Source organism: Siphateles boraxobius, unplaced genomic scaffold, assembly GCF_051911475.1.
Source record: "Siphateles boraxobius isolate OS27281-9 unplaced genomic scaffold, OSU_SipBor_1 31, whole genome shotgun sequence".
Taxonomy (NCBI): domain Eukaryota; kingdom Metazoa; phylum Chordata; class Actinopteri; order Cypriniformes; family Leuciscidae; genus Siphateles; species Siphateles boraxobius.
In genome coordinates this window covers 11,383,713-11,402,594 of record NW_027508931.1, presented here as the reverse complement: position 1 = coordinate 11,402,594, position 18,882 = coordinate 11,383,713, and the positions used below count along the sequence as shown (strand labels likewise).

The 18,882-nt window shown below is 42.1% G+C and overlaps 1 protein-coding gene across 3 annotated transcripts in view; it reads right to left on the bottom strand.

Moving 5' to 3' along the window:
- Window positions 1–7,006: 7,006 nt before the first annotated feature.
- Window positions 7,007–18,882, bottom strand: part of iqsec3b (IQ motif and Sec7 domain ArfGEF 3b) — a 38,336-nt gene continuing 26,460 nt past the window's right edge. The window contains exons 7-15 of one of the 3 annotated variants that reach the window (XM_077193834.1): window positions 18,340–18,462; window positions 17,983–18,149; window positions 16,874–17,013; window positions 15,319–15,444; window positions 15,135–15,234; window positions 10,721–10,879; window positions 9,836–9,925; window positions 9,576–9,616; window positions 7,007–7,700 (exon numbers count right to left, since the gene is read on the bottom strand). In XM_077193834.1, coding sequence (XP_077049949.1) covers window positions 7,287–7,700; window positions 9,576–9,616; window positions 9,836–9,925; window positions 10,721–10,879; window positions 15,135–15,234; window positions 15,319–15,444; window positions 16,874–17,013; window positions 17,983–18,149; window positions 18,340–18,462 — 1,360 coding nt within the window. In that variant the 3' untranslated portion in view covers window positions 7,007–7,286. The remainder of the gene's footprint in view (window positions 7,701–9,575; window positions 9,617–9,835; window positions 9,926–10,720; window positions 10,880–15,134; window positions 15,235–15,318; window positions 15,445–16,873; window positions 17,014–17,982; window positions 18,150–18,339; window positions 18,463–18,882) is intronic. The other 2 variants (XM_077193836.1, XM_077193835.1) reach the window with 2 other exon arrangements.

Below are 18,882 nucleotides of genomic sequence, written 5' to 3'. Positions count from 1 at the left end.
TTTCACTGTAAGCCCGGTTCGAAGTGTTGGCTTTCTGCGCCATTCCCCTCATATGGACTGGATATGTGTGCAATTCTTGCTCCAGTGAGTTCCCCTTATTAGCCAAACCCTGTTGAGTTCTTACATACCCTTCGCCAACGGACATGACGGAACGTCCGAAACCAGGCATATCACTCGTATGCACTGGTGAAACCTGTGTTAGGCTGGGTCCATATGTTGTGATCCCTACGGCGATCCCATATGTGTATTATTCCACGATACAGCTCCCTGCGGCGAGCCCGTGTCTTCCCTCTGCCGTCACTGTCCGGTTGAGTCTCCCCCCTGTCATGGCTGGAGCCACCCCAGTGACATTCCATATGCTGTACTTAGTGGCGTTTTAATTGGGATCCCAATCAGTCGACACGTCGACTACGTCGAATTTGAGCAACTGAAAGGAAACGTCTCGGTTACGTATGTAACCCTCGTTCCCTGAAGGAGGGAACGGAGACGTAGTCCCGTCGCCACTCTTGCTGGACCACCACTGACTCCGGGCTCCGCTTGGCTCCTCAGTGAAAAACAACTGGTGCGTGCATCCACTTCCGTATTTATACCCGCACCGCGGGGAGGAGTGTGAGATGCAGATCTTGCACGCCAATGTGCATTGGCTCGTTTTAACAGTACTCGAAAATGACAGGCTCCCTAAACGTGATCCCAATCAGTTGACACGTCAACTACATCTCCGTTTCCTCCTTTAGGAATGAGGGTTACATACGTATCCGAGACGTTTTGTGGAAACTGAAAGATTTTTGGTATTCTTTGATAAAAAGATGAGAACAGAACAACATTTATTTATACAGTATAAACCCCTCACATGGCACCTCATGGCAAATAACTCTCTAAGGATTTGAGAATTAGAATTGTTGCTCTCCACAAAGTTGACCTAGACTATAAGAAGATTTGGTAACATGCTGAAACTGAGTTACAGTACAGCCCTGGGTCATACAGAGGTTTTCCAAGACGGGTTCCACTCGTAACAGGCCTCGCAAGGGTCAATCAAAGAAGTTGAGTCTTCGTGCTGTGCGTCAGGTGCAGGAGCTGGCTTCAAATAATAGACGCATGAGTGTTGCCAGCATTGCTTTAGAGGTTGCAGAAGCAGAAGGTCAGCTTGTCAGTGCTCAGACCATACACCACACACTGTAACAAGTCGGTTTGCATGGTCGTCGTCCCAGAAGAAAGCCTCTTCGGAAGCTGGCTCACAAGAAAGCCCGCAAACAGTTTGCTGAAGACAACCTGTCCAATAGCATGAATTACTGGAACCATGTCCTGTGGTCTGATGAGACTAAGATAAACTTGTTTGGCTCAGATGGTGTCCAGAATATGTGGCGATGCCCTGGTGAGGAGTACCAAGAAAATTGTGTCTTGCCTACAGTCAAGCATGGTGGTGGTAGCATCATGGTCTGGGGCTGCATGAGTGGTGCTGGTACTAGGGAGCTGCGCTTCATTGAGGGAAACATGGATTCCAACATGTACTGTGACATTCAGAAGCAGGACATGATGCCCTCCCTTCAGAAACTGGGCCGAACGGCATGATAACGACCCCAAACACACTGCCAAGATGACAACTGTATTGCTGAGGAAGCTGAAGGTGAAGGTGATGGAGTGGCCAAGTATGTCTCCAGACCTAAATCCTGAGCACCTGTAGGTCATCCTTAAGCGGAAGGTGGAGAGGCTCCATGTGTCTAACATCCAGCAGCTCCGTGATGTCATTATGGAGGAGTGGAAGAGGATCCCAGAAACAACCTGTAAGTGTGCAGCTCTAGTGAATTCCATGCCCAGGAGGAACCCCTTGAGCCGCAGGGATCCCTGGTGATCCCGAATTTTACATTCAAAAAAATTGTGCATTGTTTTTGAGCTGCTTTATCTCTCTATTAGTAATTGCTAGAGCAATTCTGAGTTTTTCACAGTAAACTGTCAAGTGTTAGCTTTTAAATGATACCTTGGTTTTGTGTATAGTCAGAAGGACTCCATAGCAACAACCATTTTATTATGGGTATGTCATTTTGCACTCGATTGCCAAAAAGGGGGGCGACTGGTAAGGGGTTAAGAAATTGGTAGATAACAATGGTGCTCACACAAAATATTGACACTTTGGTCATGGTTTTGACATGTTCACTTAGGGTGTACTGACTTTTGTTGCCAGCTATTTTGACAATAATGGCTGTATATTGAGTTATGTTCAGAGGACAGTAAATCTATACTGCTATACAAGCAGCACATTGACTACTCTAAAATACAGTATATCCAAGTTTCATTTCTTGTCCCTTGTGAAGATATACTAAATTTTTTGCTGAAATGTGAGGGTTGTACTCACTTTTGTGAAATATTGTACATAGAAATCTCTTGTAACAAAATAAATGTCTTTAGTTTAAGTTTTGATCAATTTAATGCATCCTTGCTGGACTGGATAATTGGTATTAATTTATTTAAAAACTGACCCAAAACTTTTGAATGGTAGTGTATGTAGTCACAGTTATGTAAATTGTTATTTTATTATTATAAATTTATATAAATGTAATGGGGTTTAAGCACAGCAACTTTGCATCACTTCAGGTTCATGTCATAGAGCAGTTTTACTCAAGATGTCTTAAAAAAACGAGCAAAGATGAGCATAACCGATGTCTATCGAATATGCAGGTTGATATCTCACAATGTGTTGTTATTTTATCTTCTCACTAACAAATGGATATTTAAATCAAATAAAAACCCCAAATAAAAAGCATTAACGTTAGCTAGGTTAGGTGGTTACCTTAAAGATATCACGCTCAATTCGTAATAACCGAATGCAACGAGACCTGTTTTCCTGTTTGTTCATGTGACGTTCAGCATAAAACCTATACTGTTTATATTTTCATAATTTGTTTTTTTGTCCGGTTTCCTAAATTTTTTATTGGGCTGCGGTTTTCTTGTACGTGGATGCAGCTAATCTTATTTCTAATAGTGATTTTGATAAGTGGAATTGTTAATCTTTGTTCATGTAAAAAAAAGCTTGTGTTCATAATTAGTACTAATTAGCAGGGGTGGGACAAAGTCATTGTTATGCAAGTCACAAGTAAGTCTCAAGTCTTTGCCCTCGAGTCCCGAGTCAAAGATGAGGCAAGTCCCGAGGCGAGTCAAAGGTCAAAGCCAATAAGTCTCAAGTCGAGTCCAAAGTCCTACCATTTTAGTTGAGTCATTTCAAGTCCTCTTACCACAGAAATAATATTTATACAAATCATGTAAGATTTGTATTTATTTAAACCTCTTTTTATACAATGACATTAATCAAATACAGTAAAAAACAGAAAATTTAATTTTCACAAAAATTGCTTGTATTTCAACACCATATTGCACTACAACAATGCACATTTTCAAATCCCTATGTTTGTAAGCATGAACCATAGACTGTAAAAGGCATGAACCAGCAAGGGAGACGTGCGTTTACTTTCTCGTTGATACAGTAAATATGCAGCAGCTAGCTAGTAAGTGATGGTACATCCGATAAGGTGCTTAGCATTCGTTCAAAACTTACCTTTCTTTGTGCAACTTCAGGTGTCCGCAACTCGTTTTTTGTCGACTACCTCGTAATTTTCATAGCCAAACGAAACTATCTTCGGTATCATTTTGCCGACTGGCGCGTTGTTGCTTTCTGCGCTTCATTGGTTGTCTTGCAATGTGCCTGCTTAAATGCTGTCGAATCAAAACAACGTGGGACTACAGTGATTGGATGTCGTGCAGGCAGCGCGCGTGCTCTCTGCATGCATACAGGTGGTGCACATTTTTTGTGTCGAGTCTGACTCGAATCCAAGTCACATGACTCGAGTCCACACCTCTGCTAATTAGTGAGCAAACTCTTGAATGTCAAGTTTAATCAATATGACAGCTGCATTTAATGGATCCAGTCAATAGTATTTGAGAAGGTAAAGCCGAACAATAGATTTCCAATAATATTTAACAGGCTGCTGATTGCAGTCATGAATACCATCATGATTTTTAAGTACAATAGTATTGAGAAACAAACAAGAGACAGACAAGTTTTTCTATTTTTTGCACGTTTAATGATTGTTGAGATATGATTGAGTGACATTGCATATACATGATATGAATGTGAGCATATCAAGTGTCTTTACACTATATAAAATTTCATAATAGTGCTCAATATAAATATAAATCGTAAAAACCTATTATATGGGACCATTGCACTGACCATCACAAGGCCATATTTTGACAAGTTATACATGAATTTCAGCAATGACTTCTTTTTTAGCTTCTCTTTTTTATAATGAACTTCTGGGAAAGAATTTGAGTCAAGAAGTTCACATTAGACTGAAACTATATGGACTCTAGGATGCAGTTTCTGGTGTATTTTCATAAAAATGCAGTGCATTTTCACAACTTCACAGTCAGAATTCGGCCCCTCGCTGGGTTTAAATGTGTCGGGATGTTCTTGAAAACAAATGTTGCTACGTTCTAATTTAACCTAGAAAATGAATAGCTTCTGACTCGTCGTGGTGTGTGGTAGAGGAGCATACATGATTTGAATGGTCCCAGAAAGATGTCAGAGCAGGTGTACACCAAGAAAAGACTGTATTAGATCAGCGCATCTTAATGAATAAACAGCTGTGCAAATTATACAATAAAGCTTTTCATTCTCCTACTCTGTATGGATAAATAGATTTATAAATAATTTTTTTGCTGCTTTTCTGTCTAAGCACAGAATGACATCATTTTCAATAATGCCTTGAAAAAAACGGTTTAAAACTAGTTTTGTGATTCAAAAACCAAGCAAAGAAAATAGAAACATAAATATCAGTGTCGATATACTCCCAATAAAATCTTTTTAAAGATATCTACACATAAACATATGAATCTCTTATGACATGCAATACAGAAAATGTGAGTTCAAAGTGGCAAACACAAACATAATCCACCAGATCCTTTTAAAACACAAACCCCCCCCCCCCAAATTTTTTTTTAACATAATATTTTATTAAACATTTTAAGTGATACGTTTTTAAAAATATACAATTTCTCAGTCATAGCCTTGTAGTATACAACATTTGATATTTTCTCAGAGGTTTGATGTGCGCCTGGTTTCACATGAAGCTACCTGAGCACCAGGCTTGATCACAGTAACACGCTACAGAGAGTCGCTCTATAGGACCAGACAAAATAAACAGGTTGATTTGAGATGATTCGCTGAGTTAAAACCGTCTCCTGGCTCTATTGGTAAACCATCTCACCACCCTCGTTCAAATTTTTTATTTTTTGCTTTGTGTCCTCTAAAAATTTGTTGTAAAAATGCATTAGCAAAGAGAAAATGAAATTTGGAAACGCTTTTAGACATTAAACTTTCATTTATACCAGTACTATCAGTATTGCCGAAAAGATTAATACTTGATGTACATTCAAATGTGAATTATATTCAAATAAATAAATCAAATAAAAACTAATTTCTGACTATTTGCAAATTAATTAAGTTTTTCAGCAGGATACTATATAATGCTTGTCAATGATGTAAATACCTGATTTCGGCAAGTAAGCACAAAGTAAGCGACAAAAAACGACAGATGATGCCCTATACAGACATAATCTGTAGCTTTTATCTTGGAAATTAGATATTTTTTAGTGGCCACGTCCTGACCTAAATATCATCCAAAACCTTTGGATTCAGGACATTCACAACACAGTTTGAATAATTCATTAAAAGACTGATTTGCAGCAATAAAATCATTCATTTTCTGTGAGATTTTGCCATTCGAATGCCAATGTGGATTCACATGATTTGACAACCACCAATGGGAAAGCAGAAGAGGTCACATGATTTGCCTTGATTACTGTAGTTTATTCATGACGCCTACTGCAGTGATGTGTGCGCAAATTGTTTATTGTTGTATCAAAACTAAATCAAGGGGTGTTCTCTTATCTAACCAAGTTACTTTTGCATTTTTCTTTTTCAGAAATGTTGAGGTACAATGTATATCCAAATACTGCAATTGAATTTCATCTTTGGAATTTAGACTAACAGGTAAGACCTTTGAAAGAGGGTGGTGATTTCCTATTTCCATACAAAATATGATGTGAACATAAATTTAATTGCAAACATTATTTTATGCTAGTGTCTTTGAACAAATTCACCTTCACTAGCACTCTCTCTATACTACATCCATCTATTGTAGTTCAGGTCACACGACATGGGTGTTTAAGGAGAAATCAAAATATAAACACTTAATTTGAATGCAGGGACATGGTGAACACACAAAAAATATCTGAGAAAAAAACCCTCTTAAAAAAATACTATACATCTACTCACTTTAGATGCACACTTTAAGTCCATGAGGATCCAACTATTCAAAGAATAGCTTCTTTTGAGCGATCGGAGCATAACAGTTCCGACTGGGTTGCTTGTGCTATTTTGTGTCTTCAAAAAAAGAGTGTACATGATAGTTTAATTTTCAAAGCAATAGTTCACATAAATATGAACATTCCATCAATATTTATTCACCCTCATGTTGCTTTAAATTCCATAATCCATGTTTTTATTTTCAAGAAACACAAAAAGAGAATTTTTGAAGAATTTTTATAGCTTGTTTCCATGCAATGATAGTTCATAAAAAAATCTCAATGCTTTTGTTAATTTAAATGGATCTGAAATAAAATATAAATATTAGATGAAAAAATTAAAATAATAAACTTAAAAAGTTTAAAAAAAAACATTAGAATTGGTGCCTTGCCAACCAATGGAAATAAAATACTTTTATTATAAATATTTATTATAAATTTCAAATATTTTTGTTGAAGTGCTAAAATGACAAACTAAATGAAAGCTAAATAGAAATAAAAATGTTAAAAGCACATAACACAATTACTAAAATTTAAATTAAAAATTAGTATATAGTATATAAATAATACTAAATAATACTGGACAGTTGACACGTCATTAACTGCCAAATATGTCTTATTTTTTCCAGTTAAAATGTCTAAAGTGCATTTAAATGTGCCAGTGAAAGTCATTTCAGAATTACAGTGGAGATTTTCAGTGAATATGAACATACATTTTGGTCTTGGACACACAAAGATCACTTATGGCTTCAGAAGACTTGGAATATAGTGCACTAATTGTACAGACTATATATATATATATATATATATATATATATAAATATATATGAGTTTGGAACAACATGTGGGTGCTTTAATAAAGACAGAATGTTCAATTTAGGGGATGTGTCCTTTTAACAGGTATAAACTCATCTCTGAGTGTGTGTTATTCAGACTAGGCTGCGTGTCCCGCTGGAGTACCTGCGTTGGCTCAGCAGGTGGCGTGGTGGTGGAGGGGTCGGGGGGCAAAACTGATGCGGGTGATGATAAGGAGGCGGCGGGGGAGGGAGGGGCGGCTGCTGCTGCTGCTTGCCCCCCTCCCGTGACCTGATGGGCGTGGACACAGCCGATTGGATGAGGCGGTGGGCGGGGTTGTGGCTGAGGAACGCCTCCACGTGGCCACGCCCGGCGGCATCCATAACGATCACCTTGACGATCTGCTGGCACTGGATCAGGGTGTCTGGGGAGATGGTGAGGGTGGAGCCAGGGGCGGGGCTAGGCAGGACGGCCAGGTGTTGCTGAGCGCTGGGTGGGGCCAGAGGAGAGCTGAGTTGGTATGTTTGGAGCCTGTTGTGAATTGACACCTAGTTAGAAACAGCCAGAAGCAGGAAGCGTTATCAGCCTGGCCTGCTGCACTCTCACGGCCCTCTGGTGCGGATCACACGACGAGGCCATGCCACAGAGCATGCAGGCGGCAGAACGTGACACAACTACGTACATGCAGCGCAGTCGAAGAGGGTGAAAGCAGGGCTACTTCCTACTTGAACAGCCGGGATTTGGATAATTAACTGCTATCTTATGCATTTCCTTTTATTACCGTGCTGCTAATCAGACTGTTATATTTTTATCCATCTGTAAGAAGCATTAAAGTGCCCCTGGAGGGCATAGACGCTTGGCAGCGAGGGTCTTTATTGCATGCTGGATAATTTGCACCTTTTCTTGACAGATCTTGTGTGCGTGTGTGTATGTTATGTGCGATGCATCTCCTGAAAGCAAACTCATATAGCCTGTCAGTCCACACTAACCACTGCTCATTCCTTTTCGTTTCAGCTCTTTTTAATGAAGTATTTGAATAAAATGAGTTCCAGTGCGAGAGCTCCAGTTTAGGCTGTGGGCCCTATCATACACCCGGCGCAATGCCAAGTGTGACGCAAGTATTTTTTGCTAGTTTCAGCCCGACGCAATTATCATTTTCACGTCCTGCGCCACATTGTTTAAATAGCAAATGCGCCCATTTGTGCGCCCATCGGCGTACTGGTCTGAAAACGAGGTGTGTTCAAGTGCATTGTTGGCACATAGCTGTTTTGAGGCAACTGAAATAGACTGAAATAGCAGTATTTTTTTGTTATTTAAAGGGCATTAGTAATATGAGCCTATAGGCGGGTGCACAACGCGCGTACACTCTGCTCATTACACACACAGGGACGCGCAACAGCACACAAACTGGCCAAATATTACAAATAAAAGGATTACAATGCAAAAAATGTATAATGTGTAATGTGCAAAAGTGCACTTGCGTCCTGAGCTTTAGACCATGCGATTAGATCGTTAAAATAGTGCCCTGTATGTGTGAATCCACTTATCAGCGTGTCTTATTTGAATACACCATCGACATAATTTCCATTTATGGACTGGCATTAAGATTTTTAAGTTGAAAGAATTTCACCCCACAACAACAGCAGCTGTAAAAGATTAGAGATCACAATGAGGGGCAGTGGGTGGTGTTTTCTGAGGGGTGGCAGTGCTGTTATTGCTTTGTACGAGTGGTGTGTGATTACAGTGAAGACACCGAGGGCGGGCGTCTCCATTCTGACAGGGAAAGAGTGAGCTCAGGGGTCAAAGGGCAGGGAGTGGAGGGCCAGTGGGGAGGTTATCTCTGATTCTGCAAGGAGATAGTGATGTTAACTACTATACATGCTGTCACCACCTTCAATGTCCCCAAAAAGTTTGGAAACACCCTAGGTTTAAAAATCGGACAATATCAGCATAAAAATCCTAAAAATTTTTGGTGTAAATGCATTGGCGTATTATGCAATTATCATTGAATTACCAAATTATCTTCTTGATTACACACCTTTTTAGCTCCACTGATTGATTGACAGAGCAACAGAACAATCAGAACACAGTTTGTAGATGCTTTATAAACCGCTCTTGTACGGTATTTTTCTATGCTCTGAATTCATAGACTTTTGACTAAATTTCAAAATTTCATTGACTAAAAATACATTTCCATAGTTATATATTTATATATATATATATATATATATACATACATATTTCCATAGTCCCTAGCAACTTAATCATTGCAAAGTCATCACTAAAAATAATACAGATTTATGCTGATATTATCCAGAACCCCGATTGCCTAGGGGTCCAAAATTTTGGAGGACACTATGAATACATGCACACCGAATCGGAAAATAATTTACACTGCGCTCACACCACATACTGATACAAACCTCTACTGTGTTGCTTCCTGTTTTCTCATAAAAATCATCCCCTGCAAGCCATACAAATACACAAGACATGAAAAACAGTCTTATTGTTGTGTGTGTGTGTGTGTGTGTGTGTGTGTGTGTGTGTGTGTGTGTGTGTGTGTGTGTGTGTGTGTGTGTGTATGTGTGTGTGTGAGTGTGAGTGTGTGTGTGTGTGTGTGTGTGTGTGTGTGTGTGTGTGTGTGTGTGTGTGTGTGTGTGTGTGTGTGTGTGTGTGTGTGTACCTGAAGCAGAACTAGGTCCAGCGTGGATGTCTAGTTGTGTGCCGTTCTTGTTAGTTTGATTTCTCACAACCTGTTGTCTTTCTAGTTCCCCTGAGAACCACATGCATAATTCACTTTAATGTTGGCCACAACCATAGCATTCAAACCACAGAGGAATGTAGAGAATTCCTTTTTATTCAAGCTAACCTTTAGATAATGATAATGAATTAAAATGTTAAAAAATTATTTAATTATTTATAGTACTAATAAACAACGCTGTTCTATTACATACAGCATAACCCACACATACAGCCTTTACACAATAATCTACTATAAATAATGATGCTATTCTTAAGTGTATTAACCTAAAAAAGCGCAAAACTTAATAATAAAGGTTCTTTATTTTCATTGATGGTTTCCATGAAGAACCTTTACCATCCATGGAACCTTTCCATTGCAAAATGTTCTTTATAGTGGTAATGTTCTTCAGATTATTTAAATATTCTTTGCACAAAGAAAAATGGTTATTTTATGAATTTTTCACCAAAAGGTTCTTTGGGGATGGTTTGCTTGCATTGCTGCAAAACCTTCTTTTGAACTCTTTATTTTTAAGAGTGAATAGATCAAAACTTTTCTGAAGCAAATGTGAGTGATGTTTGCCTGTGCAAAACTCACCACTAAGATTGATAAACATGTTGCTATGTAATTGCTAGGTGGTTTCTTACTGTCCCCTGGTTTTAGCTTTTCAATGTAGATCTATGGGATGTGTTTTAGACAAAACATGGACGTCCAGAAACAGAGATTTTTTTTTTAATAAAGAATTTAACAAATATGACTATTACTAAGCTAAAGCATGTGAACACGAGTAAATGAGCAAAATGAGCAGTAACATGCAAAGACACTCACACTCAATCCGAATTTGTTCCATCTCTGCCACCTCTGCGATGCTCTCTCTCAGGTCCTCTACAAACTTGAGCAGCTCCTCTGAGCTCTGAGAACAGAAACTCACCACCTGCTTCTTCTCCGACGAAAATGGAGACAATATTGTGATTCCATGAGGGTAATCTGGGAAGAGAGAAAACACGCTGTGTATCACACATCTGATACTCCAAGTATTGAGTAAGGTCCTGCTCTGAGGATTTGTGAATTTTCCTGTTTTTATCATTTAACAAAAAAAAAAACATGTATCCGTCTGAATTAGGTTAAAAATTAACAAAATGGTACTTTTTAACAAAAAATGTTTAAAAAAATGTTTTGGTCATTCTTCAGAAGCAACTGAATTATATAAAAAGTGATATAAAAAGTTATTTATTTATTGTAATGTTTTTCAATATTTTGACATTTTAGATCTTTTTTTTTTTACATACAAGTCCATGGTAGTACTACCTCCTGTAGTACTTTCATGGTCAACTATAACTGTAACATACTGTACTTTTTACTGTATTTATATATATAGTAAAATATTAACATATACGATATTTAACGTCTCGGTTACTGATGTAACCCTCGTTCCCTGAAGGAGGGAACGGGAGATGTAACGTCGACTTGACAACGTAATTGGGATCACTTCAGGGAGCCCTATCAACTTCGAGTGTCTACAGAACGAGCCAATGAACGTTGGCGTCCGTGAGAAGCATCTACGCACCTCGCCCTCAGCGCGGGTATAAACAGGAAAGGGCGCACGCACTCATTGTTTTTCGCTGAGGAGCCAAGATTGTGACGGACGTACAGCGATGGTCAGTAACCGTGGTGACGGGACGTTACGGCACATCCTTGCCCGAAGGGAGGTAATGTGGAGAATACACATATGGACAGGCCGGAGGGGCAGTGCAACATATGGAATGTCACTGGGGTGGCTCCAGCCTGAGAAGGGGGAGGCTACACCAGACAATGACGCCAGAGCGGACTCTGCCAAGGGAAAGACATGGGCTCACCGTAGGGAGCTGATCGAGGAAGAAAACGCATATGGGCCGCAGGGATCACCACATATGGAACCCAGCCTAGCACAAGTTACACAAGCATACGAGCACTAGGCCTGGTGTCGGACGCTCCGCAACGTCCGATTGCCGAAGGCGTCTAGAGGAACTCTACAGGGTTCTACAGAGTGGGGAACTTGACTGGAGCAAAGAAGTGCACGTATCCGCTCCATGTGGAGGGGAGTGGCGCAGCAAGCCGGTACAAGTGCGGGAACTTTGGTATTACCGGCTAGTTGAAGCGAGCACACAGAAAGAAACCAGCTCAACACGTAGGCTATAAAACCTAGCGAACGTGTTAGGTGTCGTCCAGCCCGCAGCTCTACAGATATCTGTCAGCGAGGCGCCGTGTGCCAGCGCCCAAGAAGAAGCGACACCTTGAGCTTCGTAAGCCAAGGCGATGGCATCCACTATCCAGTGGGCCATCCTCTGCTTGGAGACAGCCTTCCCCTTCTGCTGGCCTCCGTAACAGACGAAGAGCTGATCTGAGGTCCTGAGGCTTTGCGTTCTGTACACGTACAGGCGCAGAGCACAGACGGGACAGAGAAAAGCCAGGGCTGGGTCTGCCTCCTCCGAAGGCAGCGCTTGCAGATTCACCACCTGGTCCCGGAAGGGAGTGGTGGGAATCTTGGGCACGTATCCAGGCCGGGGTGTCAGGATAATGTGAGAGTTAGCCGGGCCGAATTCCAGGCACGATTCGTCGACCGAAAATGCATACAGGTTCCCTACCCTCTTGATTGAGGCCAATGCAACCAGGAGTACTGTTGGTTTTGCGGGATAGAATTTTTAACTCAGCTGATTGCAGAGGCTCAAACGGTGGTCTCTGGAGAGCTGAGAGGACCAGAGACAAATCCCAAGAGGGTATAGAGAGCGGGCGAGGAGGATTTAGTCTCCTCGCCCCCCTCAGGAACCTGACGATCAGATCGTGCTTTCCCAGCGTCTTACCCTCAACTGCATTGTGATGTGCGGCAATAGCGGCAACATACACTTTAAGGGTGGAGGGAGACAGCCTTCGCCCCAACCCATCTTGCAGGAAGGAAAGCATGGCTCTGATCGAGCAAGTTCGGGGGTTCTCCTCATGAGAAGATCACAAGTCAACGAACAGGTTCCACTTCAACGCATAGAGGCTCCTCGTTGAGGGGGCTCTAGCGGAAGTGATAGTGTCAACTACCGCTGGGGGTAGGTCACCTAGAACCTCCGGGTGCCATAGGGTGCCCCGTCTCTGAGAGAGCAGGTCCTCTCTACTTGGAGACAGCGGGCCCACACGTTCACTAGTTCCCGGGAACCAGGTCCGGTTGGCCCAATATGGCGCAAGGTCTGTGCAAGAAGGCTCACTGGGGGAAAGGCATATTTGTGTAGGCCCGGGGGCCAGCTGTGTGCCAGCTGTGTGCAGTTCCCGGGAACCATGTCCGGTTGGCCTAATATGGCGCAAGGTCTGTGCAAGAAGGCTCACTGGGGGAAACGCATATTTGCATAGGCCCGGGGGCCAGCTGTGTGCCAAGGCATCCGTGCCGAGGGTCCCCTCGGTCAGGGAATAGAACAACTGGCAGTGAGACGTGTCTGGGGCGGCAAACAGATCTACCTGTGCAGTCCCGAAGCGCCTGAAAATAAATATAGAATATAAATGGCACGACGCGACCTCAGATGCTTCTGACTCCAAAGGACGAGATGGCGGGCGAGTTGTGACATGCGGCGGGAGTGTAGACCCTGACGTTTGATGTACGCAACGGGCGCAGTGTTGTCCGTACGGAAGAGTACATGCTTGCCTAGTAGTGGCGTTTTGAAGCGGCCCAGCGCAAGATGTACTGCTAACAACTCGAGGCAGCCGATGTGCCAATGCAGTTGAGCCGTTGTATGTGGCCCCCCAGCTGGTGGCAGAGGCATCCGTGGTGACCACAGAGTGCCTGGATACTTGTCCTAGGGGGACACCTGCCCGCAGGAACGAAGGATCCGACCACAAGCTGAGAGTTTGGTGACAGTGTGGGGTTACTTGGACTTGGCACAAGCCGCTCTGCCATGCCCATCTCGGGACTCGATCGTGGAGGCAGTGTTGGAGCGGCCTCATATGAAGCAATCCGAGCGGCGTTACCGCGGCTGCAGTAGCCATATGCCCCACGAGCCTCTGAAACAGTTTCAGTGGTGCCGATGTTCTGCTTCATATCGGCTGGAGGGACCGGCTCGATCGCATTCTCACGATCTCTGACCTGAGCAAAGCGGCACTGTCCGCCAGAAAACGGGTGAACAGAATGCCCTTGAACACAGGGGGACGCCGGGCGAACTGAATCGCATAGCCGAGTCTGACAGTACGGATAAACCAGCGAGACAGGCTGGGAAGCGCTAGCCAGGCTCCCAGACACCGCGCAAGCAGGACCAACAGTACCACAGATGCACCCGGGGTGGGGCAGTGCTGGCAATGAAAGAGGGGCTTGAGGGTGACAAGGCAAAGCGTCATCGACCACCAAGTGCGCCCTCTTGGGACCCAGAGGTTTCAGAAATTACTCTTTTGTTGAAAATGTGGGTACCACTGGCCGTGGGTCAGTGGCGGAACAGAAAGAAAAGGAAACAAAAGATTCTCCGCCCGGCCCTCCACCGGGGGAAGGGGCGGCGCGTTCACCATCTCCTGAAGAGCAACTTGATCCACCTCTGGGTTGCCCGTCTCAGGGTCGTTTGCACGTCCCCTTGCCTCCTGGTTTGGCAGCGGCCTGGACTTCCTGCGGCTTGTTCCACGCTGAGGCCTGGATGGTGACTGCTGTTGCAGAGGCTTCGCGGGAGCGGAGGACACTGCAGGAGGTCGACCTCGGCGACGAGCAGACAGAGGGTCTGCGGCCGGTGGACGGATGGGAGCAGTAGCGGTCCGCCGGGGCAGGATGTGTTGGATGGCCTCCGTCTGCTTCTGGGCGGCCGAGAACTGTTGGGCGAAGCTCTCGACCACGTCGCCGAGTAACCCAACCTGGGAGAGAGGGGCATCCAGGAACCGATATTTACTGACACATACACACACACACAAGCAATGCTGTGAAAACAGCAGTTGTAAGCTGTAATGCTCGCAGCCACCGCTGATTGTGCCGTCACAGAGTTGAAACAGAGTTTTTTCTTTGAAGCAGTCTTCAACGTTGCAGCAGTCTGCAGAAACTCAGAGTCGAAACAAAAACTCGGCTCCGAAGCGAAAGACAATGAGTGCGTGCGCCCGCTTCCTGTTTATACCCACGCTGCGGGGCAGGGCTCGTTCTGTAGACACTCGAAGTTGATAGGGCTCCCTGAAATAATCTCAATTACGTCGTCACGGCGACGTTCGGCGAACGTGAGCGACTGAAAGGGAACTGTTTTGTGTGTGCTTGTGTTCTTACACTCATTCTCAAACAGATGGAATTGCATTCCCAGTAAACCCATGGCCTTGCAGAACGTGTATGTTGCGGCAGTCTTCTTCTTAGGGCATAGTTTTAGGATCTAACATCATAAGAAAGATTTAGTTTATTTTCAGTTGTTTGTTTGTACATGTGCGAATATGCCTGTCATCTGTGTGTCTCTCACCACTATCAGGTCATTGAAGAGGAACACCTCTCTCTGATGTGAAGCCTGTTTCTGTGGTTTATTTACATCTGTGACCTCAAAGAGTCGACTGCAACACACCAGCCTACGGTGAGGAACCGACAGTATCTGAGGAAGAAAGTGAGAGATCAAATATCGGGTGAATTCAATTCAGAAGGTACAGCTTCCGTCAGCACAGGAAATGAAAAGAGGGATTTCTGATGCAGCATGGGCTGATCAAAGAAATTAATATTTCATATGGAGGTACAGTGTTTTGCTGCGCTGTCATGTGGAATCTAAAATTACAGCACCAAACTAATGAGCAGTTTCAGTCTCAAGTTTCTTGTTTTTATTCCTGTTTTTATAAACTGATTCACTCAGCTGTTAGCATACAGAGGTAGGAAAAAATAATGACCAGAAGCTGTAATGTGAATTTAACTGGCTGATGTTTTGAGCAAAGTTTATTTTTTCTTCATCATGTTAATCAAACTTCAGCTTTGCAAAAGTTTTTGAGGTCATATAAGTTAAAAATTAGATCAAATTTAAGTTTCAGACTTGTATTTGAAACCCATGTTGTTATGTAGTTCTTATGCAGAACCAGGTTTATTTTCATAAAAAAATGTATGAACCTTGTCCGTTAATAGCGCAAAACATACAAAGCAACCAGTGTAGTTTGATTACAGAACAAATCACTCCTTACTAAGCTGGTTCTTTTTAGTGAATAAAAAACATACAGCACAACCAGTGTATTCTGCTTCACAAACAAATGTTGTTTATGAGCCGTTTCTTTTTAGTGAATTAAAAAACAAAACAGTATAGTACAACCAGTATAGTCTTAATCCTGAACAAATTACTCTTATGAACTTTTTTTAGTGAATAATAATGCATATTACATATGAACAGATATATTTAAAAAATATCTAAAATATTTTCCTCAAATTATTATGGTTTAATCAAACTTGTAGGATCATAAAAAACAAATCTTCATATATATAAAAAACAATATATATATATATATATATGTATATATATGTATATATATATATATATATCACCATTTGGCAATAACAATTTCATAATTGTTGTTCCTAAATATTTGTTCCTTAAAATGGTTAAGAAGGATCCCTGGACATAAACGGTGCTGGACAATTTCAGTACCTAGTGTGTTAGGGTTTGTTCAAATCACTTACACTACTACAGGGGTGTCCAATCCTGTTCCTGGAGGGCCACTGTCCTTCAGAGTTCAGCTCCAACACCTGATCCAATTAATCAAGGTCTTCAGGCATTCTAGAAACTTCCATGCAGGTGTTTTGGGGCAAGCTGGATATAAATCTCTGCAGGACGTTGGCCCTCCGCTGCGCTAGTATGAGTGATAGTAATGGTAGTCTTTGGCTCAGAAAGACCCACATGAAAGTTGAGAAGACAGTTTGGTCAGCTATCTCACTGTCTCTAATCACTAGTTGTTTAAAATCTGTAACTGGTACAAACCGAACCAAAAGGTGATGCACTTTTCACTTTTACATGACCTTTTTGTTTAATTGGTTGAGAACTGACTCACCGTCTTCATTCCAAGAATGCTTTGCTCCACCCTGGTAACGTAGGTCACATGGTCCTCATTGGAGCGCAGCTCCCTCTGCTGAATCCGCTCATAAATCCCGGCTAGCATCTCCCGTGGAATGTCTGCCCCATCGTCCACTCCTGAAGGGGAATTTTTTTACATCATAATACAAAAGTAAAAATATAGTTTACCCAGAAATGGCAATTAGTTCACCCAAAAATGGCAATTTTGTCATCATTTACTCACCCTCAAGTTGTTCCAAACCTGTATGGGTTTTTTTTCTTCTGATCAACACAAAAGAAGATATTTTGAAGAATGTTGGTAACCAATCAGTTGATGGATTAAAAAAATGCTATGGCTACCATCAACTGTCTGGTTACAAATATTCTTTAAAATATATGCCTTTGTGTTCAACAGAAGAAAGAAACTCATACAGGTTTGGAACAACATGAGGGCGAGTAAATGATGACAGACCTTTTATTTTTGGGTGAACTATCCCTTTAAGGCAGGAAAAACTGTGTATAGCCTGTGTAATAGGAATAAATGTTTTGTTAACAAGGACCACGGCATATAGAAAAGCAGAAGTGTCACTGTGTACTTTAAAGTGACTTATTGCTGTTTAAATTGAGGATTTATTTGGCTCTATGGAAAAGTCCTATTATAAACTAGAGCTTGACTAATAACAAGCTGATTTTGTTCCAGTCCTCATGTCTTTACATTCACTTTAAAGAAGAGCTCTCTTATACTGTATGTGTTTGCAGGAAGTAGGCAACAGATGAAAAATTATTTGATCAGAGACCAAGAATCTGTCCGACACACACACACACACACACACACACACACACACACACACACACACACACACACACACACACACACACACACACACACACACACACAAACACACACACACACACACACACACACACACACAGACAGACAGAGAGAGAGATAATCAAAGTGACTCTTTTGATGTGAAAAAATGCTAATTTAAACATGGAGATGGAAAGCTGATTAAAATCAGCAAAATTTTAAATCAAATATTTAATCTCTGACCTCAAAAAACCAACACCCTCTGGTTTTAATTAACAAAGCACACATAAACACACCTCGTAGGTTGCGTATGAAGTCTTCCAGCAGCATCTTGCGCTCTGGTTTTATGTTGGGACTGTACATGTCTGTGTTCAGCAGCACGATGGCAAAGGCCAGGATGAAGATGGTGTCGGGATTATGAAACTGTTGCACCACGTCAGGGTTACACATACAATACCTCTGACTGAAAGAAGGAACAACAGGTGACACAGGAATGCCCATTATAGTAAATGTACCGCACCCAGTAAAAGCTGTCGATAAAATTGCCATAGTTAATCTGAAAAATTGCATGTGTGTTTAGGAAATGACTCTTTACTGGTGTGTGTGTGTGTGTGTGTGTGTGTGTGTGTGTGTGTGGTGTGTGTGATTCTCACCTGAATGCTTCAATGAGTCTCTCAACTTTTTGAGCTTCTCCTTGCACTCGCACGTGAGCCTGAAACTTCCTCAGAGCTTCATCCAGCTCCAGCATTGAAAAATCCATTTCATCCACCACACAGCTGAGAAAGAGATAGAGAGAGAGGCCACATAAATTTCATAAATGAACTGTTTGAATTAAGAGCCCAATTTATGAAGCTCCAGCACCAGGGCCTGAAGTTAACTTTTTTGACCACCTGCCACAGTAACTCTTTACCAGCCTTTTTTTTTTTTTTGCCTCATAAAGGTGAAAAATAGAAATCACACAAACATTGTTCTTTAAGTTGTAAGAATACACATTTAAGTGCTGTCAAGTTATTAACGAAATCATTATAAGTAATAATAACTCTTAAGGGGGTCGCACACCGGATGCGCATGCGGCGCCGCGTTGCGCAAAACCACGTCTTTAAAATTCGAACACATTATTTTCTATCAGTGTACACACACCAGCGGCGCCATTCGGCGTCTGTCCGCGGCGCCTAGCAACAGCTCAGGACCTTGTT